Raw genomic sequence first — 21,522 nt, forward strand, 5'->3', positions numbered from 1 at the left:
GCAGTAAACTCATTGTTTGAACTTACCAACAGGACATGAAAGACGAAGGTTATTTTTATTATAAAGCAAGCCTACCTAGGAAGCTGACTTTTGATTCTTTCAAGTGTGCAATTTTTAAAAAAATATACCACCAAAAAAAAAAAAGCTGAGATATGGAAACTAACTTTTGGTTCCTTTTCACCGGTATTCATGGGAATTTTGAAAATAAATTGAAACAATGGAACAATTTTTAAAGTGAGACAATAGAGTACTTCGTGTCTGGACATAGATGACCCAAATCATTTGATGAATTCATGAAGGCCAGAAGAGAAGTAGATGATTCACAGACAATATGACCATCAACATGGATGAAATTCTAGTGAACTTTGACCTCATTCCTGGACAGACTGATGATAAGCGAGTATTGACACGACTGGTGCAGATTCGAAAAATCTGATTTTAGTCCTTGCAGTTTCTGCATCAGGTGATGTGTTGCCTCTAACAATAATTTTTCACAGTACTACAAAGATAAAAAAAATATTCATGCACTGAAAGAGTGGATCGTAAGTGTGCAGGAGATTGGTTGTGTTAATGAGATAATGCTGCAGTGGACTAAACAGTTTCTTCTTTTTTAAAATAAAATTTCACATGTAATTTTCAAATAATTTAAAAGGTGTCCCACAACTTACGACTAAGAAAAAACGATGTGTCCCAGAACATACAGTGCACAAAAAAAGTTACTTTCAAAATTAATTTATGATGTCCCAACATATACAGTAAATATGTTATACAGCTTGGCCTTACTCCAGATGTGCACCTTTAAATAAACTGCTAGCTCCACTTGGTCATTGAGTGATGTTAAGGTGAAGTTGTTTGCAACATACTCTCCAGTGTGCATATTTCAAATGCAAACAACTTCACCTTACATGCATCACTCTCAAAAGTACATAATAAATGGTGAATTCCCCCTTATGAGCAACAAGACACCATAAGGTTTTTCTGGTGAAAACCCCATGCTAATAGGACTTTTTCAGCAGAATCGCATATTTTCACCATTTTAATTAAGACCAACCAGACATATGAGATCTTTTTTGAAACCCATTTCAACTAGTCCTGGGCATCAGGCTATCCACTTTGTACACACTGGTGCATGCAGAGTGCACTGTGTTATCGACAGGCTATCCAATTTGTACAGCCCTGGTGCATGTCGAGTGTATTGTCTTGGGCATCAGGCTATCCAATTTTGTACAGCCCTGGTGCAAGTAGACAGCACTGGGTACAATTTGATAATTTACTCTCAGATTATAGGTACATCTTACCTTAGCTCCCAATGTAATCAGTGTCTCAATCAAAACAGCAGTCTGTGTGGTCATGTGGAGACAGCCAGCAATGCGAGCTCCCTCAAGGGGTTTACTTTCCGCATACAATTTCCTCATCTTCATCAGTCCCGGCATTTCATTCTCTGCAATTTCAATACATTTCCTTCCCCACTCAGCCAGGCTGATGTCAGCTAAATACAAATATTAATACAAAAAACTTGTAAGTCATTATGTCTGACCCATTTGCATTGATTTGAGACAAATTTGGCTACCTCTAATTACAATGCATCACGTACATTTTTTTTAATGTGCTGGTTGGATAGGGAGGGAATTCACTTGAGTATCATTTATGAGCGAATCTAATGAAACGTGAACCTGAATACAGGTACAACTATAAGAACATGCATAAATTCTGACCAGGGTCTGTGATGTAGAAGTAACATTATTGTGCACAAGCCTTTTTATTCTTATTTCAATCTGAGTGTCTTTGACCTTTTGACTCCAAAACCAATTGCAAGCCATGTGCAAAGTCTGGTAAAGTTCTGTAAATAAAAGAGAATGAAAATCATCACGAAACAATTTTTACTTTCCGTTGATGACCGTGGCCTCTGACTTTTTGATCCTTTAGTCAATTAGGTCCAAACCAACCACAAAGCTTAGTAACTGTACATGACTATTGTGGAGAAACAAAATCTAAAAACACGGGCCGACAGATGGCCATATTATGGGGTACATAAAAAAGCAGATGTATTCATCATTTTAAGTGAAATTACAAGGTAATCAGCAACCGACAATGTCAATGGTAATCCAAGGATTGGGATCGTTGTTTCCGTAGCAACCATGGAATCATGAAAACTGATATCCCATGAAAAATAATTTCCGTTACATGCAACAAGAAGTCTTTTCTAAAAGCCAACTTTTACATCTCAAGCTTAATCCACAGAAGCATACATTAACCACTAAGAAAAAAAAAAAAATCTACCTCACTTGACATTAAGTCAAGCACTGATCCAACAACGATATCTCACAACTAAGCAAAATTCTGAAAACCCATTTGGTATCCATTTGGCTTTAGATGAGGAAGAGTAAAGACAAACATCTGATTGACAGATGAAATTTAGACTGGTACTCTATGTACTGTGTGCTAAATTTGCGATTTCTGGCTGTCAGTTACAATACTAGTCTACCACTATTTAACATTAGACTTTGCATCAGTTTGACGTTATGACTGTTCAGATGTTTTAAGGATTAAACAGCACATACAGAATTTATAGTCCATGACTTTACACCACTGATCTTCAGGCCCTTTAATTTTCCAGAATTAACATTATTCAAATTATTTATTGGAGAACTTCATTACTGACTGAAGTTTGATGAATTGTGACATACATTTAACAACGTCCTTCTCAAGAAAACTTGTTGATGAAAGAAACAATGCCCTACTAATTAAAATTTTTAAATAGGGTTATCCAAATTTAATTCACTTATTGCCATTTCAGACTTGCATTGCAGCTTTGTCAATTTCTCTAACCAGAACTGCAAGCACCTGGAATGTGGGATTGCATTCTTCCTACAATAATTTGTTCTATGTGCCCCGAGTGCACTTATGAGGTGCAACAGTTCTTTGGTGCATGTCCATCTACATATATGTTGGCAATATAAATGATCCATGTTCTAGAAATTTCTTAGAACAGTCTAACCTATGTGCTCTATTGTGCATCTGCATCCTTTTGCAGAATGTCAGGCTAATGAAGGACATCAGTGCAGAGTGGAAAGAGTGCATCAAATAGTGACAAGTATTAAATATTTAAAATTGAAGCTTTGTGCAGAGTAAAAATTTGGATGTGGAAGTATCCTGAAGATCGATGGAAAACTGAAATGACGTTGGTTTCCATCTTGAAAGTTTCTTTTAAAAAGAAATTTGTTTAGGGGCAAAGATCTACAACAAGCCTGGTTTGTGTCCATTTTGGGGAGCAAAAATATCCAGTAGCAAATGGATATTCTTGACCCTCCTTACTTCTTCCATTAACTGAACAGGGGTGTGCACTTTAATGTTTACTTGATGGAAGATGGGTGTCCTCGAAATCGGAGGAAGTTCTGTAAAGCATAGATGTAAACCCTTCTTCACTATAGAAACGACCCACATACGGTCCTTGATGTTAAACTGGGCCTCTAAATAGAGGGCCAATCAAGCACATACATGTCATGAAGAATGAGGTATGTACTTCAGTAGCGGGGAGACGTTCCTATAAATGCCCTACTTTGCACTACCCTTGCCTACATGAGAAAGGATGAGGCAAAAGTGGGAATGAGACCACCAAATACAAAGTTACATCTGGGAATTGCCTCTGACAGCTTTTTCCAAGTAAGAAAGAACCTTAGAATCACTTTCATCGACAGCCATGCTGAATGTCAAGGTCTTCACCACCTGTGATGCTCAGTGAGATGGGTTTGTTGATACTTTGGAGGATGGTGTATCTCATCTTCTGGAAGTTCAATAAATAAGTGGCAATCTATGATAATCAACTTCCTGTTTCAAACCTGGGATACTGGAGAAATTAATCTTTTCCTCAACCTAGCCCACAACCAAAGGGGAAATGCAAGCAGTCTCCATATTTGGGCTCATTTTGACGCCATTTGGGGGTATTACTGTGCTGGCCCTGGAATTGTGCTTCCCAGTCCTCAAATTCAGAAAGGGTTGGGGAGTGGAGGTGCACTCAGACCCAAGAAGCTTATTCTCTAAATAAGCATCCACATATGACAGTGAGGCCTAGTTTAGATTATGACCATTGACTAGATGACATTGAAGGATTTCAGAACTTGACAAGATGAATTCTTGGACTTTGTACCAGATGACTTTAGGTAGTGATATTTATAGGATAATGTCACTTTGATCAGGTACCCTGGTAACCAATTGTTTAGATCTATGGGTACCTGGTAGAAGCTTCGTAAAGTTTTGCCTGCTTTAGCCCCTGTGATAGATGACTGACCACTTGCAGTCAATGGCAGTCCAAGTGCAGTTTTCATTAAGAAATTCCACAAGGGTACAAGATCATCTGTTCACAACCTCAGGCTGTGGGTCACGAGTCCCCAAAAAACATCTTATCATAAGCCCGAAGGTCATTAGGTCATGTTTTGGCTAATTTAGGGTTGCATCAAACAATATGGACCACTGACTACCGATTACAACATGACATTTCTATTGTCAGTGAATATCTTTTTATCTGAAGGCATGTTTGGACCTTTTAGCATCTTTTTTTTTTAGTAGTGCACAAGTAGACAAAATAAACAAAAGAAAGTAGAACACGGTATACAAGCAGAGTAAAGAAAACTGCATAAAAAGCAATACAAGTCTTCAAAAATGAAAGAACTGTACAATAGCGAATGTTAAAATATGTACGGCCCCATCAAGGCATCTTTATTCAAGATTAGCAAGTTCGTGATCAGCATTAAAGTTTCTCTGAACTTGTTTATATTATGTATAAAATGCAAAATGTACTTTGGTACTTGAAATGATGAACTTGGCAGGGATGGTCCTGGCTTTTAAAAAGCTGTCGCCAAAAAAATCGCCAACCTCAATATTTGGTCGCCAGAACAAGTAGTGTACATTTTTCCAAGTGTTAATTTAGTCTATTAATGCAACAAGCAATGAAAATTACAAAAGATGGGTTAGTTAATACTTTAATTACAACAAGCATTAACAAAATGTTACAAAGTGTTACATGAAGATCCGTCGCGATTTTAGGGCTGCCCACTTGTTGAACGCAGTTTCAAAGTCTAATTTTTCACATCTGTACATGCTAATTCACATTAAATTCTTAAGAGATGAGACGCCAATTTTATTTCTGATGTCAGTTTTTATGAGGTTCATCTTACTGAATCCATGTTCACAGTCTACAGTGCTGACAGGTGACACCAGTAGTCTCTCAGCAGCCCCGCCCCCTTTATGGCTAGCTTCACAAAGCTTGTAGTGAATTGCTTCCTAAATCCCAAGAATGATCACTGAATGCTGTATAAATTTTCTCGACAAGCAAAATAGGATCTCCATTCCCACGAATGATACTTACACGAGTCAACACCTGGCAATATTGGACCATATATATAATAATAAATTCACACCCAATTTAGGGATTCTTTCACTCCTGTATTTTGAAAAATAAATAATTATTATTAATTATGCAAAACTGGTTTTTTCTTTTGCTATTTCTTGTTGCGGAGTGTAAGTCTCTGCAGCCGTAACACGGCAAAATGAAAAGATCAATGAGTAAAATGCTGTACTGGCGACAGATATAATCGTGATTGAGATTTTTTCCATTTGCTTTGTATTTATACATAGTTGTTACTTCAAAGGTATCAGTTTTCTATGAAGGTTCAGCAAAACTATTGTATTGGTATATGTAAAAAATAAAAACAGAAGGATTAGCCATTCAATTAATTGTATCTGTTCTATTCGCGTCTTCAGAAGTTGGTCAGTTGTAGGTATAGTTCGGTAGCATGATTGACTGTATCACAGCATACAGTACTCGGCCCAGATGTCAGCATAAGCAGATTATGATGTAACAATGCACTGTAAAGATGGGGTTGTCAATACGAACAAAGGATCGTTTGTGTAACAGATTGATTCCAATGCATTGCTTAGTAAGTTTGTGGCTTCCTTTCATTCGCCCTTTTAATTTATCCAGTCCAAATCCATGAATGTACAAATTAAATAACCAAAAAGTATGTTGCCAAAAAAATCGCCAGATGGGATATTTTTGTCGCCAATAAGGAAAAAAAAAATCGCAATTTGCGACATGGCGAAGCCAAGGACGATCCCTGACTTGGGGATGTGAATTCTTTTATGGCAAAATGTAGATATGCGGTTTTGATTCAGGAAGACTGATCCCACTACCAGTACAACTAAAATTTAGAACTATGTCTGGAATTTGGCTTTGTCAAACAGTAGTTTATACACAAATACCATGTTAACACAAGTCATTCTGAAGAATATGACATTAATCAAGACAATAAGAACACCCTGGTTTGGGATTGATGCAGAATGATCATTTTCGATGTCAAGAAAAATGTCAACAGTTCATAAAGAAAGCAAATAGCACCTTCCAGTCCAAAAGAAAAACTCTTTATGACACCTCTATTGCCTTGAAATCCACCAAGCACTAAAATCAACAATACTATATTCTAGTGTCCAAGAGATTTTAAAGAAACTTTTCTATGTGCTGTATGCACATATATGTGTACTAGGGGGGAGGAGGGAGTTGGAGGTGATACATGTCAGTGACAACTCTATCATGTATATATGGTATTTAAGTGTATTAAAAATGTTTAAAGAAAACTATTTTCATTTATTCAAATTTAAAATTTCATTAGGCTTATAGGAGTAGATAACCTGTTCTCAGTTGTACATCAGTTTGGTCACACATGCTGACCTTTCTTAGGTCAATAAAAAAGTCTATAAAAAAAATCCCAAGCACTACCTGAAAATTTCTTGCTATGACATTCAATGAATATTTCCATATTTCCGGTATTAAATAAGAGGACTACTCAATTTATTGGATTATATTCAAGGAATATGTTCAAATTGTTATTATTGGGCTAAAAGAGCGCCGGGTGTTAGTCACACCCGGCTTGCTCCATTGACACGTATATGCTCATGTTAGTACCCTGTCCACGAGGTAGAAGTAAGGGTACTAATATTAGTACTAATTAGTGCCAAGTTCCGACTCACCTCGTTTTATTGGTGCTGTTGGGTTACAACTTGCAATAACGTAACAATTCAGAATCCCAAGTTGTTGCGCTCTTTATCGAGAAATTGCATGACTGTGTCAAGCAATACAAACAGACTGAATGGCTGTATTTTTCTTTAATAAATCCAAATTCTCATCCCCCAGAACAAAAATATCGGGTGATACGTTTTACGTTGTAGGACTACTGATAAGGACAGCAAAGGGTAGGGGAGGTAACCAAAGCAGACATACCAAAATATGTACGGAACTTTTCGGTATGGAAATGTGTGAAAATCCAAATGGGTGGGTACACTCTACAGCAATTTTACTAACGGCTATATATTTTAATGATTCCGAAAGGTGCCGAATATTTTCTAAAGTCTCTGAAGCATGCGTAATGACACTTTTTTCCTAAAAAGCGCGCAGTGCGGATAATACAAATGACCGTAGAAGAGAAGAAATATTAATGAAAATTTATGGGCCGATTACGCAGTTCTATTCAAGATATTAATAAATAATTTTCATTTTTTGTACTGAATAGAGACAAAACTGCTGCAATCATCCACGTAATGAAGTGGAATTATTCATTTTTGTATGACCCTGTTCGATGTAATTGTTCAGCATCGTTTTCATTTCACCATGTATATGGATCGATGTGAAGATGCAAATATTAGAAGCTGAAAATCACTGTACACAAAACATGATAGTTATTTTATCAAAATGAATAAAGAATTGATTTAGAACAATTTGTTTTTTGTTTATCTTCTGTTGAACTGTTTTATTTGGCCTGCTATAAATATATAAGAAGGTCACTCACACGTCAATTCGTGCCAATTAGTAGTATTAATTTATCTTGTTCAGTTTTAATCCGGGATAAATTATCTTGGTAGTAAGCAAAATTGTGTTTCATAGTTATTACTTATCAGACATTTAACAAATCTTGTACGGAGTTTCTTTTATTTTTTGTGTGTTTTGCATGCTGGTGTATGTATATCCTTGATGATGGAGTCCAATAAAGACATTAGAACTTTAAATGTTCGGACAGCTATTGACATCTTTCATAAAAGTACATCAGAGACAACTGATGAACATTATTTAATAAACAAATTTGCAGAAATAGCTAACCTTGATCCATCATCTATTAATAAACAAGCTCTAACTGCAAAGCTGTATCGATACAAGAATAAACTTAAAGGGAAACGATGGTTGGCAAAGAATGAATTTGAAAATGAAGCATTTTCAGTACCAGTTAACACTGTGACAGCACCTAAAGTTCCAAGTGGAAAACTTTATGAAGAGGAACTTTCATCTTGCAAGCAAGCATGTATAAGTTTAGCAACTGAATTGTCACAGTTCAAACAACAGTCAGAACAACAAACAGTCATTGAAGGAACAAAAAACTGTTGAAATTTGAGACTATAGAAAAACATCAGCATGAGATTTTAAGTCTTAAAAGATCTCATTCTCAAGAATTAAAAACTCAAAGAAATTCAAATCAAAGACCCTGCAACTATCCTCTCGAATGAAAAAGTTAATGATAAAGAAAAAATGCTTCAGAAATTCAATTTCGTTGCTAAAGAGAAACGAGATGCTCGTTATGAAAACACTCTACTGAGGAGAACGCTATCATGATATGCCATTAAGAGAGCTTCTGTTGCAAACAACAGCATTGCAAAAAACAATTCGCCAGAAGCAAAAGCTTTCAATGTTGAAAACTGACAATGAAAATTTAAGGCTCAGCAACATCAGATTAACTATTCAGTTACAACATGAGCAAGAGAACGTGAAAATGTTAAATGAAAGTTAACAGCATCAAAAAATGCAAGTGATATTGAAAGTAAAGAGAATAGTCAGCTGATGAAAGACTTGCAAAATATAACTGGGGACAGATTATTTGCAAGCTCTTCTATAAGATAATGCTGTAATTGACCTATATGATCCTGTAACGAAATGTTACACCAGCTAATGTAGGTCCAGTAATAACAGAAGTTTTAAAGCTTGCTAACAGAACTCCTAATGAAGTTCCATCGAGGAGAACTGTGGATAATATAATAGCTGAAAAACTTGCTATTGGACAAAAGCAGCTTGGAGCTACTTTTGGTACGGCACAAAATACATGCTTGTACGGTGATGAAACAAGAAAATTTGGGCAGACGTACCAAACATTTTTGTTAAGTGATGAAAACAAAAATTTGTATTTTCTGGGTCTGAGAGATATGTCTGACAAATCAGCCAGAACTACACTGGACATTTTTAGGAACATATTAGATGACATTTCTGATATGTGTGAATCTTACAGAACCAATAATAATACAACCCTTGGGAATAATATTCTATGCAACATAAGAGATTTTATGTCTGACAGAGCCCAAACAAATTTAGCTTTTACAGAAATGTTAGAGCAATATAGGAGAGATGTCCTGCTTACGTTTTCAAGTAATTGGAATGACGTGACAGAGGGCGAACAGACAGCCACAGTTAAAGTTAATAAATTTTTCTGTGGACTACATTTACTTGTAAATTTTGCTGAATGCCTTTCTCCTATTCTCTCCCTGTTTGATAAAATAGAGGAGCAGGATACATCTTCATCAGACACTTTAGATGAGGAAGAGACATCATCTGGTGAACTGTTTAGCTCTGATGCTAAAACAATCTCTTTTCTACGTTTCTGTGGAAAATGCTTTGCTCGTGGTGTGGATGAGAAAAGTGGTTGCTATAGTGCATTTAGAACATTTTGCCAGTCTCAAAATGAGAAGAGCATGTTTGTTAGTTTTCGAGGAAATAAATTTAATGTTATATTTTTAATGGGTCAAATAGCCTTTTACCACCATCACAGGATCAAGCAGTTTTTTGAAACTGTACATGGAACATGTAACAGACTTCAAAAACTGAAGTTATCGCTTGTGAACAAGCCATACATAATTGCCAGCTGTAAGGTTCTGGGGCTCATATCAAAGTTAATAACAGTAGCAACCCCATATAGTGCCTATTCCTTATCGGTAAACTCAGCGAAAATAGACTTTTTCTTGCACTGTGTGCACGAAATTTGCATTAAAATCAATATTGATAATAACATTTTTATGAAATAAACTTTATTTAAAAGGGCTTTAAATTATCTACAAAAGCATATAAATTTCATTAATATGTACTTTTTATCGTATAACTATATCGTCAAGTAATTATCAATCAGTTATCAAAATTGACGGCTCTCAGTGAAGTGCTATTTCCTGTGCGCGCGCGTTGACACCAGTGTTTGATTTGTAAATGCGGGTCACAAAAACCTAATGAATATTAATGAGGTGTTCATCATTTGAATGGGGAATGAATGACGTTTCCGACGGTGATTTGAAAATTTGCATATGATGACCCTGTGCTGAGAAAATAGTCCCTAAAGTATATCTAACTTTTTTCAGCTTACGAACGTTTTATTAAAATTTTCAGTATATCGTTACAAAATACACATTCTAATCTTTCTTTGGATACCAAATTTGTTTTTTAGAACAAATATTCAAGTACCTGCATTTAATTTTGAAAGTACGCATTTCACAAAGTTGACCTCCATAAGGCACGCGGGCAAAGTCGCCATATTTGTTTCGAGATAAACATAACATCGATGTGAAAAATTGGCGATCACAAGACGAATGCTGTGATTTATTTATACTGTTCGAATGTTTTTTTATCGGTAAGTAATTCTTTTGTATATTTATTTATTTATTAAATATTTTGTGAAGTATAGAGTAAATTTTATCATAAATGATCGTCCTCGTGTTGACATGTAGATTTCTCAGCTTTATTTTAGTTTACTTTTCTTCAAAACTTGCTTCTAAATACAAATTAATGCCAAATTATTGTACGCAAATGATGTTTAAACATGTTAATAATAAACGAAATTCAACCAATAACAAAGATTTATGGTACGAATAGAATACGAAAACGCGAATACCGATCAACGTTTCTTACAATATTAAAGTACTGCTCTGCAATGTTAGATGATGAAATATGCTGCTTTTTGTAACTGTACCTAAAACTTCTTTTTCATTTTCTTTGTAGAAATATGAGTATGGATTTTCCTGGTCCTTACTGCCAAGAAGCAGGAATAAGTGCTGATACAATAGCTTCCAAATCTTGTATAAAAATAGACAAATTGTCAAATGGAATTGTGATTGAAATTTTCAACTTTTATAAAAAAAGTAATCAAACATTTGCTAAATTTTGCAAGACCCTAACATTACTGAATGATGGGTTTCAGTCACTTAACCAATCTATTCTTTCCAACAGAGTCAATAGTGTACTTGACCAGAAGAAAAAACTTGTGAGTAAAAAAAAGGTGCCAGGTGTAAAAAACATTGATGAACTTCTAGGGAAGCAATTCAATACATCAGTGCCAATAAAAAATTCATATCATGTGACAAAACAGATGCTGCAATGAGAGAGTCTGACACAGCGTGTCAAAGCAATGAAGTTCAGTTGCCAGATATTACTTGCAGCTCTAAAAATATTGGCATACAAACTGAAAATGAAACAGAAAACAACTTCACAAAACAGTGGAACATGAAAAAGTATTTGTGCAACAAACAAACAAGAAAACTGTGTGTATTAATAAACCAGGAAGCTCAATACAGACAAAAATTAGACTCAATTAATATTTGAATTGGTCACTATTATGTAAAAAATGTCAACAAAAGAGATTGCTCATCAAAAATCAATAATCTTCATTTTCGTGAACTTCAGCGGTTTAACAAAAAAACAACCTCAAAGCTTCACAAAGCGGAAGGTGCCTGTCACAAACACATTGAGGAACTGGAATTGTTAAGAAGAGACCATGAGGAACTTTAGGAGCAGCATCAACTGCTCACCCAAAAAATCGTCACTGAAAAGTCTAAAAAGTAACTGCTCAAAAATCAAACAGTAAGCTCAGAAGCAAAGTGTCTCTATTGAAACAGTCTGTATCTAAAATGAAATATGATAACACAATGAAAACTATGACATCAACAGAAAGAGACACAAATTTGAAACTAGCTACATTGACTCATAAGTTATCAGAAAAAGACCTAATGGTGTGTGAGTTACAGGATAAAATTGAAGACTTACAGGAAATGAAAGAAAGTCGAATCAAAACAAAACATACAGATGGAACTTACAGTGATGAACTAAGGTTGTGTGTACTCCAGCTGGCAGGTCTGGAAGTTGCCATGGAGAAAGTGACACCTGTCATTGAAGTTATATCAGAAATACTTTTTGAAAAAAAGTTTGACAAAAAGGAGTTGCCAAATAGCACAACAGTGCAAACAATCATAGACGAAGGACATTTCATTGCAAAGGCATACATTGCTGGGGTCTCAATCGGGATGGCACTACCAGGTGCAAGCAGAAAATAATTGACACAGCGGTGACACTAGACAACGGTGAGATTGCCAGTCTGGGATTTACCCACATTTCAAGAGAAACCGCCAAAATCATTACAGACGTTACAAAAAATCACCTCATTGAAATAGCCGACATAAGAAGCAAATCATTCAGAAGTCAAACTAATGAGGATTTTATTGTTAATTCCCTTGCTAAGCTTGCATTCACAATGAGTGATCGTGCTAGTAATGAGAAGCTGGCTGACAAACTTTTAAATGAGTGGAGGGATGAAATGTTAAAAAGTTGTGAGAATGACGCTGACAGTCCGTTAAAAACTTACATTGTATGGCCCATGTTTTGTTGGGATTTCATAGATATATATGTAATGACATTAAAGTACTGGAAAAATCATTGGTAGACCAGTATGGCCCATTAGGATGAGACAGCCTGCCGATCTTTAAATTCTGGTCCAAGGCGGGTACCATCATTGAGCGAGTTGTCCGTACGACATCAGACACTTTTGGACCAGCTGGTGACCACCTTGGACTGCGCGATCGATGGGAAGCCTACTGTACTGAAAAAGGTATATTGTTTATGGATCGAAGTTGGAGAGAATTTTTCATTTTAAGTTAGTCCACTGTGACCATATTATGCTTAAATGTACCAAAACCTTGGAGTTGCAGTGCATTTTAACTTTTTTTTCTTCTAATTCAGTCGTTTGAATGGTGACTATTATATATATTGCAATTTGTGGGTAAATGCAACATCGAAAATTGACATCCTGGGAATAATTGGTATAACTGTTTTTAAATCTTTTATTTTTTTACTTCAGTTCATGTTTTATTTAAAAAATACAAATATTCCAGGAATCAAGTCGACAGTTGGGAACTATTCCGACAATAGGTTTAATGGTTTATTCCAAACAGCAGCTGAGATTCTAGTACATCGCTTGGATTTCCAGAGAGTCATCAAAACTGTACATGCACCAAACAAAAAAAATTCTATCTGTTGATGCAGATTTAAACTGATCATATTGTGACTATGTTGCTAGCCCTAGGGTTTGTGTATGTTAAAGTGACTGGCCCATACTGGGAACTCGTTACATCGGGGAAAGTGCCATATTTAGAATTGTATGTATACATTCAAAACTTACAGAAGTATTTAAAAGATTGTGTGGAGAAACCCAAACTGATTGAAAGTGATGAACATTAGTTGGGAGAGGTTTATGACATTGCAATTGAGCAACGCTTCTCTGAAGTGATAAAATCTATAAAGATTGACAGAAAATTACTGAATCAAGTTATTACTTCTATGTGTAAGTCAATGGTAGTAACTATTGAAACGCAACTATCTGATTTCTTGCCTGGTGGGCAGTACAGTGAAGCAGCTGATCCAAAGACAATGATGAGGACTCAGTTCGCGCAAGTGACCAATCTTGGCTGTGAACACCACTTTGGAGACCTTGATAGCAGTCAGAAGCGTAGACCAAATGCCTCCTTGCACCACCACTCCTCCATTCAACTACTCAAGAGAAACCGTCTAAGAATGAAAGAGTGGTATGAGAGTATGACTCCCACAGAAAAAGTCATTGTGGAAAAGTGCACGCCATGGTGGAAAAGACTTGCGTCTTAAACATAAAGAACACCAGAAACGTGTGTACAGTGAAATATTGGACCAAATGAATGAACCGCCACCAAAGAAGGTAAAACGAAATCCGAATGACAATGATGAACTTTATGAAAGTGAAATAGATGAACTCAATACAGTATGTCAACGGTTGCCTGTTCTAGACCAGCTTAAGGAAAATGATTATGTTATCGTTGCATACCAGGATGCTTGGTACCCTGGATGTGTTCATGAAATTAAAAGCAACAATAATAATTTAATACTTGAATTCATGGCACCATGTAGGAAAGCGGGAGTTTTTAAATGGCCCAGCAGAGACGATGTTCAGGAAGTTAAGCCTGAATTTGTCATAGCGACTGGACTGATTCCAGAATGTCTCAATTCTGGACGTCAGTGGGCATTCTCAGATCACAGAAAATTTGATGAACTGTTTACAATGTATGCCAATGTTTTCTTCTGAATTAAATGACTTGTTAAGAAATATGTTGTACAGTATCTTAATTGTCTGGTACAAGAAAAATAAATATTTTAACCCCTTATTTTCTTCCCTGCATTGAAATCTAGTGGACATAGTTTAATTTACTGTATATATTTGAATTCTACAGGAAAAATGCAATAAGTCTGACAAGTTTCATGGAGATATCTCTTTCAGATCAAAAGTTATGCTGTAAATACTTATCTTATTAAACGTGTTGGGTCCGCGACTTAAATGAATAAACATGCATTTAAAGAAGGCAAAAATTCACTGAAAAGCCAATTTTTGCCAACATTCAAATAGTCATAACTTCTGAACTAATCAAAATATTTCAGAAACTAAAACTGTTTTGAAAAGGTCTGAATTAGCTCTATAAGAATCAATCATTAAAATGCAAATATGAAGACTTTGTAATTTTGACTGGGGTTGCTAATAACAGCCCCTTTATGGAGATTGATTGAAAGTAATGTTCATGTTTTAGACATGAATAACAGTTATCATGCACTGCTAGCCTTCTTTGACAGAGCTAGTCAAGAACCTACAGATTTCATTAATGGTAATGACCACCCATTTGAAAGTAGTCTAATTGAAAAAGACGAAATTTATGCCAAACTTGTTCAGCCCTGTGATGGCATTGATGACAATGCATGTGCTCTTGCACAAATGGCTTTCAAAGGACTTGGAAGTGTTCTCAGAAAGGCCATGAAAAAACAGCTGCCTGGTGGAAGTTACTTTCAGCCAACAGACGCAATCAGAGAACAAACCCAGTCAGTTATACCACATAACAAAGTTCCTGAGTGTATTTTTGGAATACTTGACTTCTTTCTCCGTTACAGACCAAATGCCACCACTATCTCTAACGAGGCCTTTCTTATGTTTGTATTCAGTAAAACTTCAGAATGGCTGGAGTCACTTCCAATAACGGAAAAAGAAATGCTATCAGAATGTAGAAAAGGTAGACAAATACAAGCCAAATGTAAAGAAAGGCTGAAAGAAATTGAGGCAAAACGAAGAGAGTTTGCAAAATAAACAACTTGCCCTAGAAAAGAAACAAAAAAAGAGCACTGCAAGTAAAATCCAAGCACACAAATGCAATCCTTTATTATGGATTGTGGCAAAGACCAGATGATGTTGAGAACATCCTTGCAGAGCTAAAAATTACAGAAAAGGCGCTAACATCACAAATACGATTCAGGCAGAGAGTCTTAAAACAGACTAAAAGATAAACTGTACAAAATGAGCGAAAAGGGTAAGGCATACTCAGTAGAAAAACTGAAAAATAACCTAATTCAGTTAATTAAAGATGCCGCAGATGGCCCAAGTGAGGAATCGCCTGTACGTGAAATTCCATTACTTGTTGGAAAGAAGGTTATTCATACCTTCAATAAGGGCAAGTGGCCTGGGCGTGTATCGAGTGTAGTAGCGGGATTTCCTGAATTTTACAACATTGTATATGATTGTGATTTGCAGGATAAAAGTTCCCCAAATGCCATCTACACTTACACTCTCAAAGAGGATTACAGAAACGGTAATCTGGAAATTGTTCCAGAGGCGTAGTGTAATTACAGCTATTACTGTTCCTGTTACAGTTATGCTTGTTCTTTCACCACAGAATGGCCAAGTTATCAGTGAAGTGGAATTACTTTTATAAACGTTTATTGTTTAAAAGTTTTATGAATTTTGTTATTATGGTTTTAAGACAAGTCCTTGACATAATTCCTAGCTGTGCTTAATATTATATGGCAAACTAGGTTTTATTCAGCTTTAGGAAGATTCACTTCATGCAGTAGATAAGAAACATTCAATTTAGATATTTAGAAGTTGATAATTTATATTGTCACTATATTTTCCAAGTAAAATGCAACAATTTATTAAATTGTAAAAGTGCAGTCATTTAGTTCATATTTTTGCATTGTGTTGAGACTTCTTTCTTTTGGAATACAACAATTCAAGTTTTGCTCTTAGGTTTAAAGAGTGAATTATTATTATAATTGTAAGTAAGGATGAATAAATGCTTTTTACACTTATTTTTAGTAGTTTGCAATGAAAGCAATTGTATATTTTTTAGTCTTTTACTCATATTGTAAGAAGCGAGTTATCTTTTCCTTTTTGCACTTCAAAAATTATATGTACGTCATTTTGTACGTAAAAACACCACACTGATATGATCTATAGGAACTGGAAAACAACATTTAAATGGGCTATACTCATCAGTTCATAGTTTAAACCTATCAGTAAGACGACTAGTTTAAATTTATAATGTATACAAAAATTTTTTTAAAAATAGTGTCCTTCTGACGTTTTTCTGTAATTTGAGTACGTAAAAATGTCGGAGGGTACCGGTATAAAAAGCGACATAATCAATTTTACATATATTCTTTTCAAATAAACTTTATTATTCATCTCAAAGATGCTATTACCATAACATCTGTTTTCAAGCTGCTTATAACAAACTGTTAAAAAACCATTGCCGTCCCTACTACTGAACAATTCAAAAGATAACGTTCGACTCTTCCTGTAAAACAGGACCTTAAACATAGCTGCCAACCTTCCAGGCTCACATTAGTGAAAATAGGGATAAAAAGTCGTGAATTTGGACATGAATTCGTGAAAAATACCATGACAATAACTCCATCCACTCTGACTACTCCGACCGTCATTACTACCCTATATCAAGTTCGCAAAATAAAAATAAAACACTACATATATGCAGAAATATTTATTTATCAAGACATGATACTATGGCAGACTTGAACTTCCTCAACTGCTTGATCGTAAATTTGTTTTCTAAACACTAAAAACAGTTCTGACTTCTTGCCTGCAGGTTGATCTTGGGGACTAAAATTGCTGGCAAATTTTCTGCAGCTAAGGAGACCATAAAGTCTGTCATATTTCCTCACTAAAGAAAATACTCTTTCGCTGTCACTGTTGCTGTGAGGAATGCACAGGAGCTGCAGCATTTTTGGTTCTTCCACATGAAAATTTGGAAGCGATTTTCGAGTCCGGGAACATGTCAGAACAAATGTTTAGCATGGTCTCCAGCTGATAAAGGTAGATTGTGTTCGACACAAGAAAACTCACAAATAATGCTTAAGCGTTGGTAGCCTGCGGGTCTTCCGCCAATGGTTTAAAATATTCCAGAGCTGAAATCTGCGAATTCTTAATTTTCCCAACTTCTACGTGTTTTTTGCAACCGACATTCTTCCTTACATCGTCTCTGCGATGGCACACCGAGTGCAAAAAGCATGAATAAATATCAATGTTTAATGGCAGAATGCACGGCCAATTTTTGATATATTCCAAATTAAACTTCACTTTTTCAGTAATACATTTCTTTTTCCTTGGTGGTGAAGACGTTTTCAAAATCTTACATGCGATGCTGAACGGTAACTCGAATCAGTGTTTTGACGCATGCGCGGATCAAATTTCCGGTTAGGCCCCAGTTTCTCTCAAAAGCACTTGTAAAACTGCTCTTATATATATATATATATATAGATTAAAATAGGCTAAAATGCTTGCGCCCGGGCCAACTGTACTAATCAGCTGTAGATCTACTAATATCGTGACCAGCGGTACCGGACCGTTTCGGCAACTGCGAATATCACGACTAGCGCTTAATGGGAAATCGGTTATTTTATTAAAGATTTAAAATAATTGAGGATAGGAAAATTCGTGAATTTTTGTCTTACGGCGTGAATCCGTGAATCGCTGAAAAAGTCGTGAAATTCACACCAAATTCGTGAGGGTTGACAGCTATGCTTAAAGCATGTGTTATCTGTATGTACTAATTACTGAATACAGAAAAAATATGGATCTTTATTTTATAGGGAACGTTAAGTTCGCTGATAATTTCTGAAAAGGTTAAGTTGAGAAGTAATTTGATCAACAATGAGTTCTCTCCCTTAGCCGGTAAAACGGGGGGGGGGGGGGAGAAAAAAAAGAAGAAAAAAAGCACTCTATAAAAAAATGGCAATGAACGAACATAATATACATTAACGTTTCAGAAAGCATACTAACTAAATTACTTCATGTCATTTGAGAAAAAATATGATAACCCTTACCAACTTTGTAAGCAGGCTTCTGGGCCATTCTGATCAGCTGTTCTACGGACGTGACCCACACACCATAGAAAAAAGCTAAGAGAGACAGAGCGAACTGTCCTCGTGCCTGATATAGCTGAAACTCAGTCACGTGGACAAGTTATTAATAGATCCATGGGCAATGGCGGTATCAGGAGTACTGTAGGGAAACTGTTTTTGGAAAAATCAGTGTAGCATTTTTGTACAGAAAGAATAGCAGCGGCGAAAATAGTTTAAAATGAAAATTAAAGAAACTTGTATTTTGTCTCTGTTTCCTGGAGGCTTTATGTTTTTAATTCAGAAATTTTGAAATAAAACACTTTTAAAATAATTATTCTAAATACGTTTATTGATGTGAACATCTCTGTCTGTCTGTCTTTTTCACTTTGTCTGTCTGTCTCTCTCTCTCTCGTTGTTCTGTCTCTTACTCTCTTCCGTTTTTATTACATCACTATGGTTTCTCTTATAACTGAACTTTGTATTTCATTCATGTGCCTATACATATGACAAGAGTATGTTTCCTTTCCAATAATGTTTTCTTATGCTCTATAAATTTATTATGAAGATAATGGAATTCGTCGTTCAGAACGTAATTATGACATTTAGTTCATTTTGTTTCTTCATATGAAATTTTATCATATCAATCATTTTCAACGTGAATCTATAGATTGGCGTACAAAATTTCAACATACTTAAGTGCAATGCTTTATTTTTATTCAATATTTTTTCGACTTGAACACCTGTTTCTTTTTAAATTTAACATTGTGTCCTTTTGACGATTTGTTTAAAATAGATAGCCAGTATTGTTCGTGTTGATCTAAGAGGACGATTTTAATATAATACCTAGTACCTACCTTAATTATACGACTATTAAATCTTTCTTATCAGATACTCATTAATGAGATGGAACTATATAGCTATTTTTATAGAATACAAAATCATCGTTTTGCAATCACTTTCATACAATCATCAAGCCTATAATAATGCTGCCGAGGGGATAAAAAAATAACAAAACAAACATTGACAAACATATAAGTAAATAAGTCTAACTGAAATAATAGTAAATTTATCAAAACCCAATAAAATGTACAACAATCAACATTATTTAATTTAATGTTGTTAACATTATAAACGTGAGACATGTACTGAACATGATTTTTTTTTTTGTTTTGCTTAATACATTTACATGTTTTTAACAAGAAAATTCACGTTTCTTCCTCAATAACTTGTGCGCAGCTGGGTGCAGAAACATAGACATTTTAAGCGAGGGTGCAAGTTACATGTTTTCTTTTCCTTCAATGCTTAAATATCATACGTAAATAGTTGAACATGCAAATTACACACACACACACACACACACATGCACACACACGCACACGCACACAAAATAACGATACTTTGCACAAAATATTTGACTTAAATGACGTATTATAAACATAAACCATAACTCTAAACACAACAAACACGTCATAGTTATTTTTTTCTCCGTTAACTTTGCATTGTCATAATCGTTCAGCATTTTACGATACTGAACTCGCGCGCGACTTCATACTGCACTCATAAAGGATTTAGTTTATATTGTAAACAAATAATGGACACAGATGGCCAGCACTTTTTGTAAACAAATCATGTACACTCAAATAGTAGACGGTTTAGGTTTTGGTTGATTACATTTGTTTCTGAATGAACAAAGCAGATGTTTCGTGGATTGCCGCATACCAGTTGATTTGCTACTTATCGGATTTTTTTGATACAATGTTTTCGATTTAGGCGGAAGATGCCAGATTTCATAAAATTGCTGGGTACCTACCAATAACATGCAAGTGACAAGGGGTAAACTGTCTTCTTTAGCTGGTAATAAGAATGGCAAAAAATATACTTACAGTTTTACATCCTGAATTTCTTTTCTTAGTTCTGCAACTCCGAATTACACGAGCCATGTCATGGGTTCTCAAGCTTGATTATACATTTCGAAATTGTACCGTAATTTCGACTATATTCCAAGTAAAATTATATCCTCCTTACTGTACTCAAAAGGAAATAAATTCATCAGCGTCTTTTTGATAAAAGCAATTGAAAGATTTCATATTTTCCACACATTTCGATTTCAAATATCAATGACAGAAAAGAAACACTTGCCGATGTCAACTCGATTCTCCCTCGCTATTTCAATTTGATGTATTTCATGTAGAATTTGCTCAGATGAATTCAGTCCATAATCACGAAATATCGTAGAATCGAAAACAAATACCAAAATCTGATGATTCCGGATCAAATGGAAAAGTTGTTGCAACGCGCATTCATTCACAACATGAATCTAAATTTCAATTTTATGTAGACCAATTTCTTTCAAAAGTTATGTCTAGCGCGCGACTAAGTTCAAATTTATCAGGGCGGAGTTATGTATGCAGTAATAATGTTGTTGAAGTTGTGTAATGATGAATCTGCACTTGTGTATTTAGTTTGGAATACGGCATACATTCAGTTACTTTGTTTCTTGTAGTGCATTTTGTTTATATAATTAAGCCTTAGGTAGAATTAAAAAAATGAGCATATAATAAAAAGGTTACTGCATTTGTATGGGAAAATATGAACTCGTTTTGTCAAATGGATATACTTCACTCCAAAGTTTGTGTAGTATTACTTCACTCCAAAGGTCGCATAGTATTCTATCCAAAAACCTCGTTCATATTTTCCCATACAAATGCAGTAACCTATAAATATATTAAAGTACAATGGGCCAAAACGTCCCGGTTTACATAATTGGTCGAAATGTAATCATTTTGGGCCGAAATTGTTTTGTGCCGAAATGGTATGTACCCGGTTTTAACATTGGCATGTATCTGTTTAGGTCCGTTTTGACTTGATTACATTTGGTCAAAGTACGGTTTAATCGGGGTACATTTGTACTACAACTGTCCAAACAGTTTCTATATAGTGATTTGTAATGACAGGAAGTGTGTAGTTGCTTCCCT

At 35.3% G+C, this 21,522-nt stretch overlaps 1 protein-coding gene and 1 pseudogene across 1 annotated transcript in view; one reads left to right on the forward strand and one right to left on the reverse strand.

The window, feature by feature from the left end:
• Nucleotides 1-18,654, reverse strand: part of LOC149785812 (adenosylhomocysteinase A-like) — a 42,144-nt gene extending 23,490 nt beyond the window's left edge. Inside the window, exons 1-2 of the mRNA XM_089979753.1 lie at nucleotides 18,530-18,654; nucleotides 1,299-1,489 (exon numbers count right to left, since the gene is read on the reverse strand). Coding sequence (XP_089835879.1) covers nucleotides 1,299-1,489; nucleotides 18,530-18,557 — 219 coding nt within the window. The 5' untranslated portion in view covers nucleotides 18,558-18,654. The remainder of the gene's footprint in view (nucleotides 1-1,298; nucleotides 1,490-18,529) is intronic.
• Nucleotides 11,977-14,453, forward strand: LOC149785813 (uncharacterized; annotated as a pseudogene).
• Nucleotides 18,655-21,522: the final 2,868 nt, after the last annotated feature.

This window comes from Sinohyriopsis cumingii, chromosome 13 (genome assembly GCF_028554795.1).
Source record: "Sinohyriopsis cumingii isolate HCF-2022 chromosome 13, ASM2855479v2, whole genome shotgun sequence".
Taxonomy (NCBI): Eukaryota; Metazoa; Mollusca; class Bivalvia; order Unionida; family Unionidae; genus Sinohyriopsis; species Sinohyriopsis cumingii.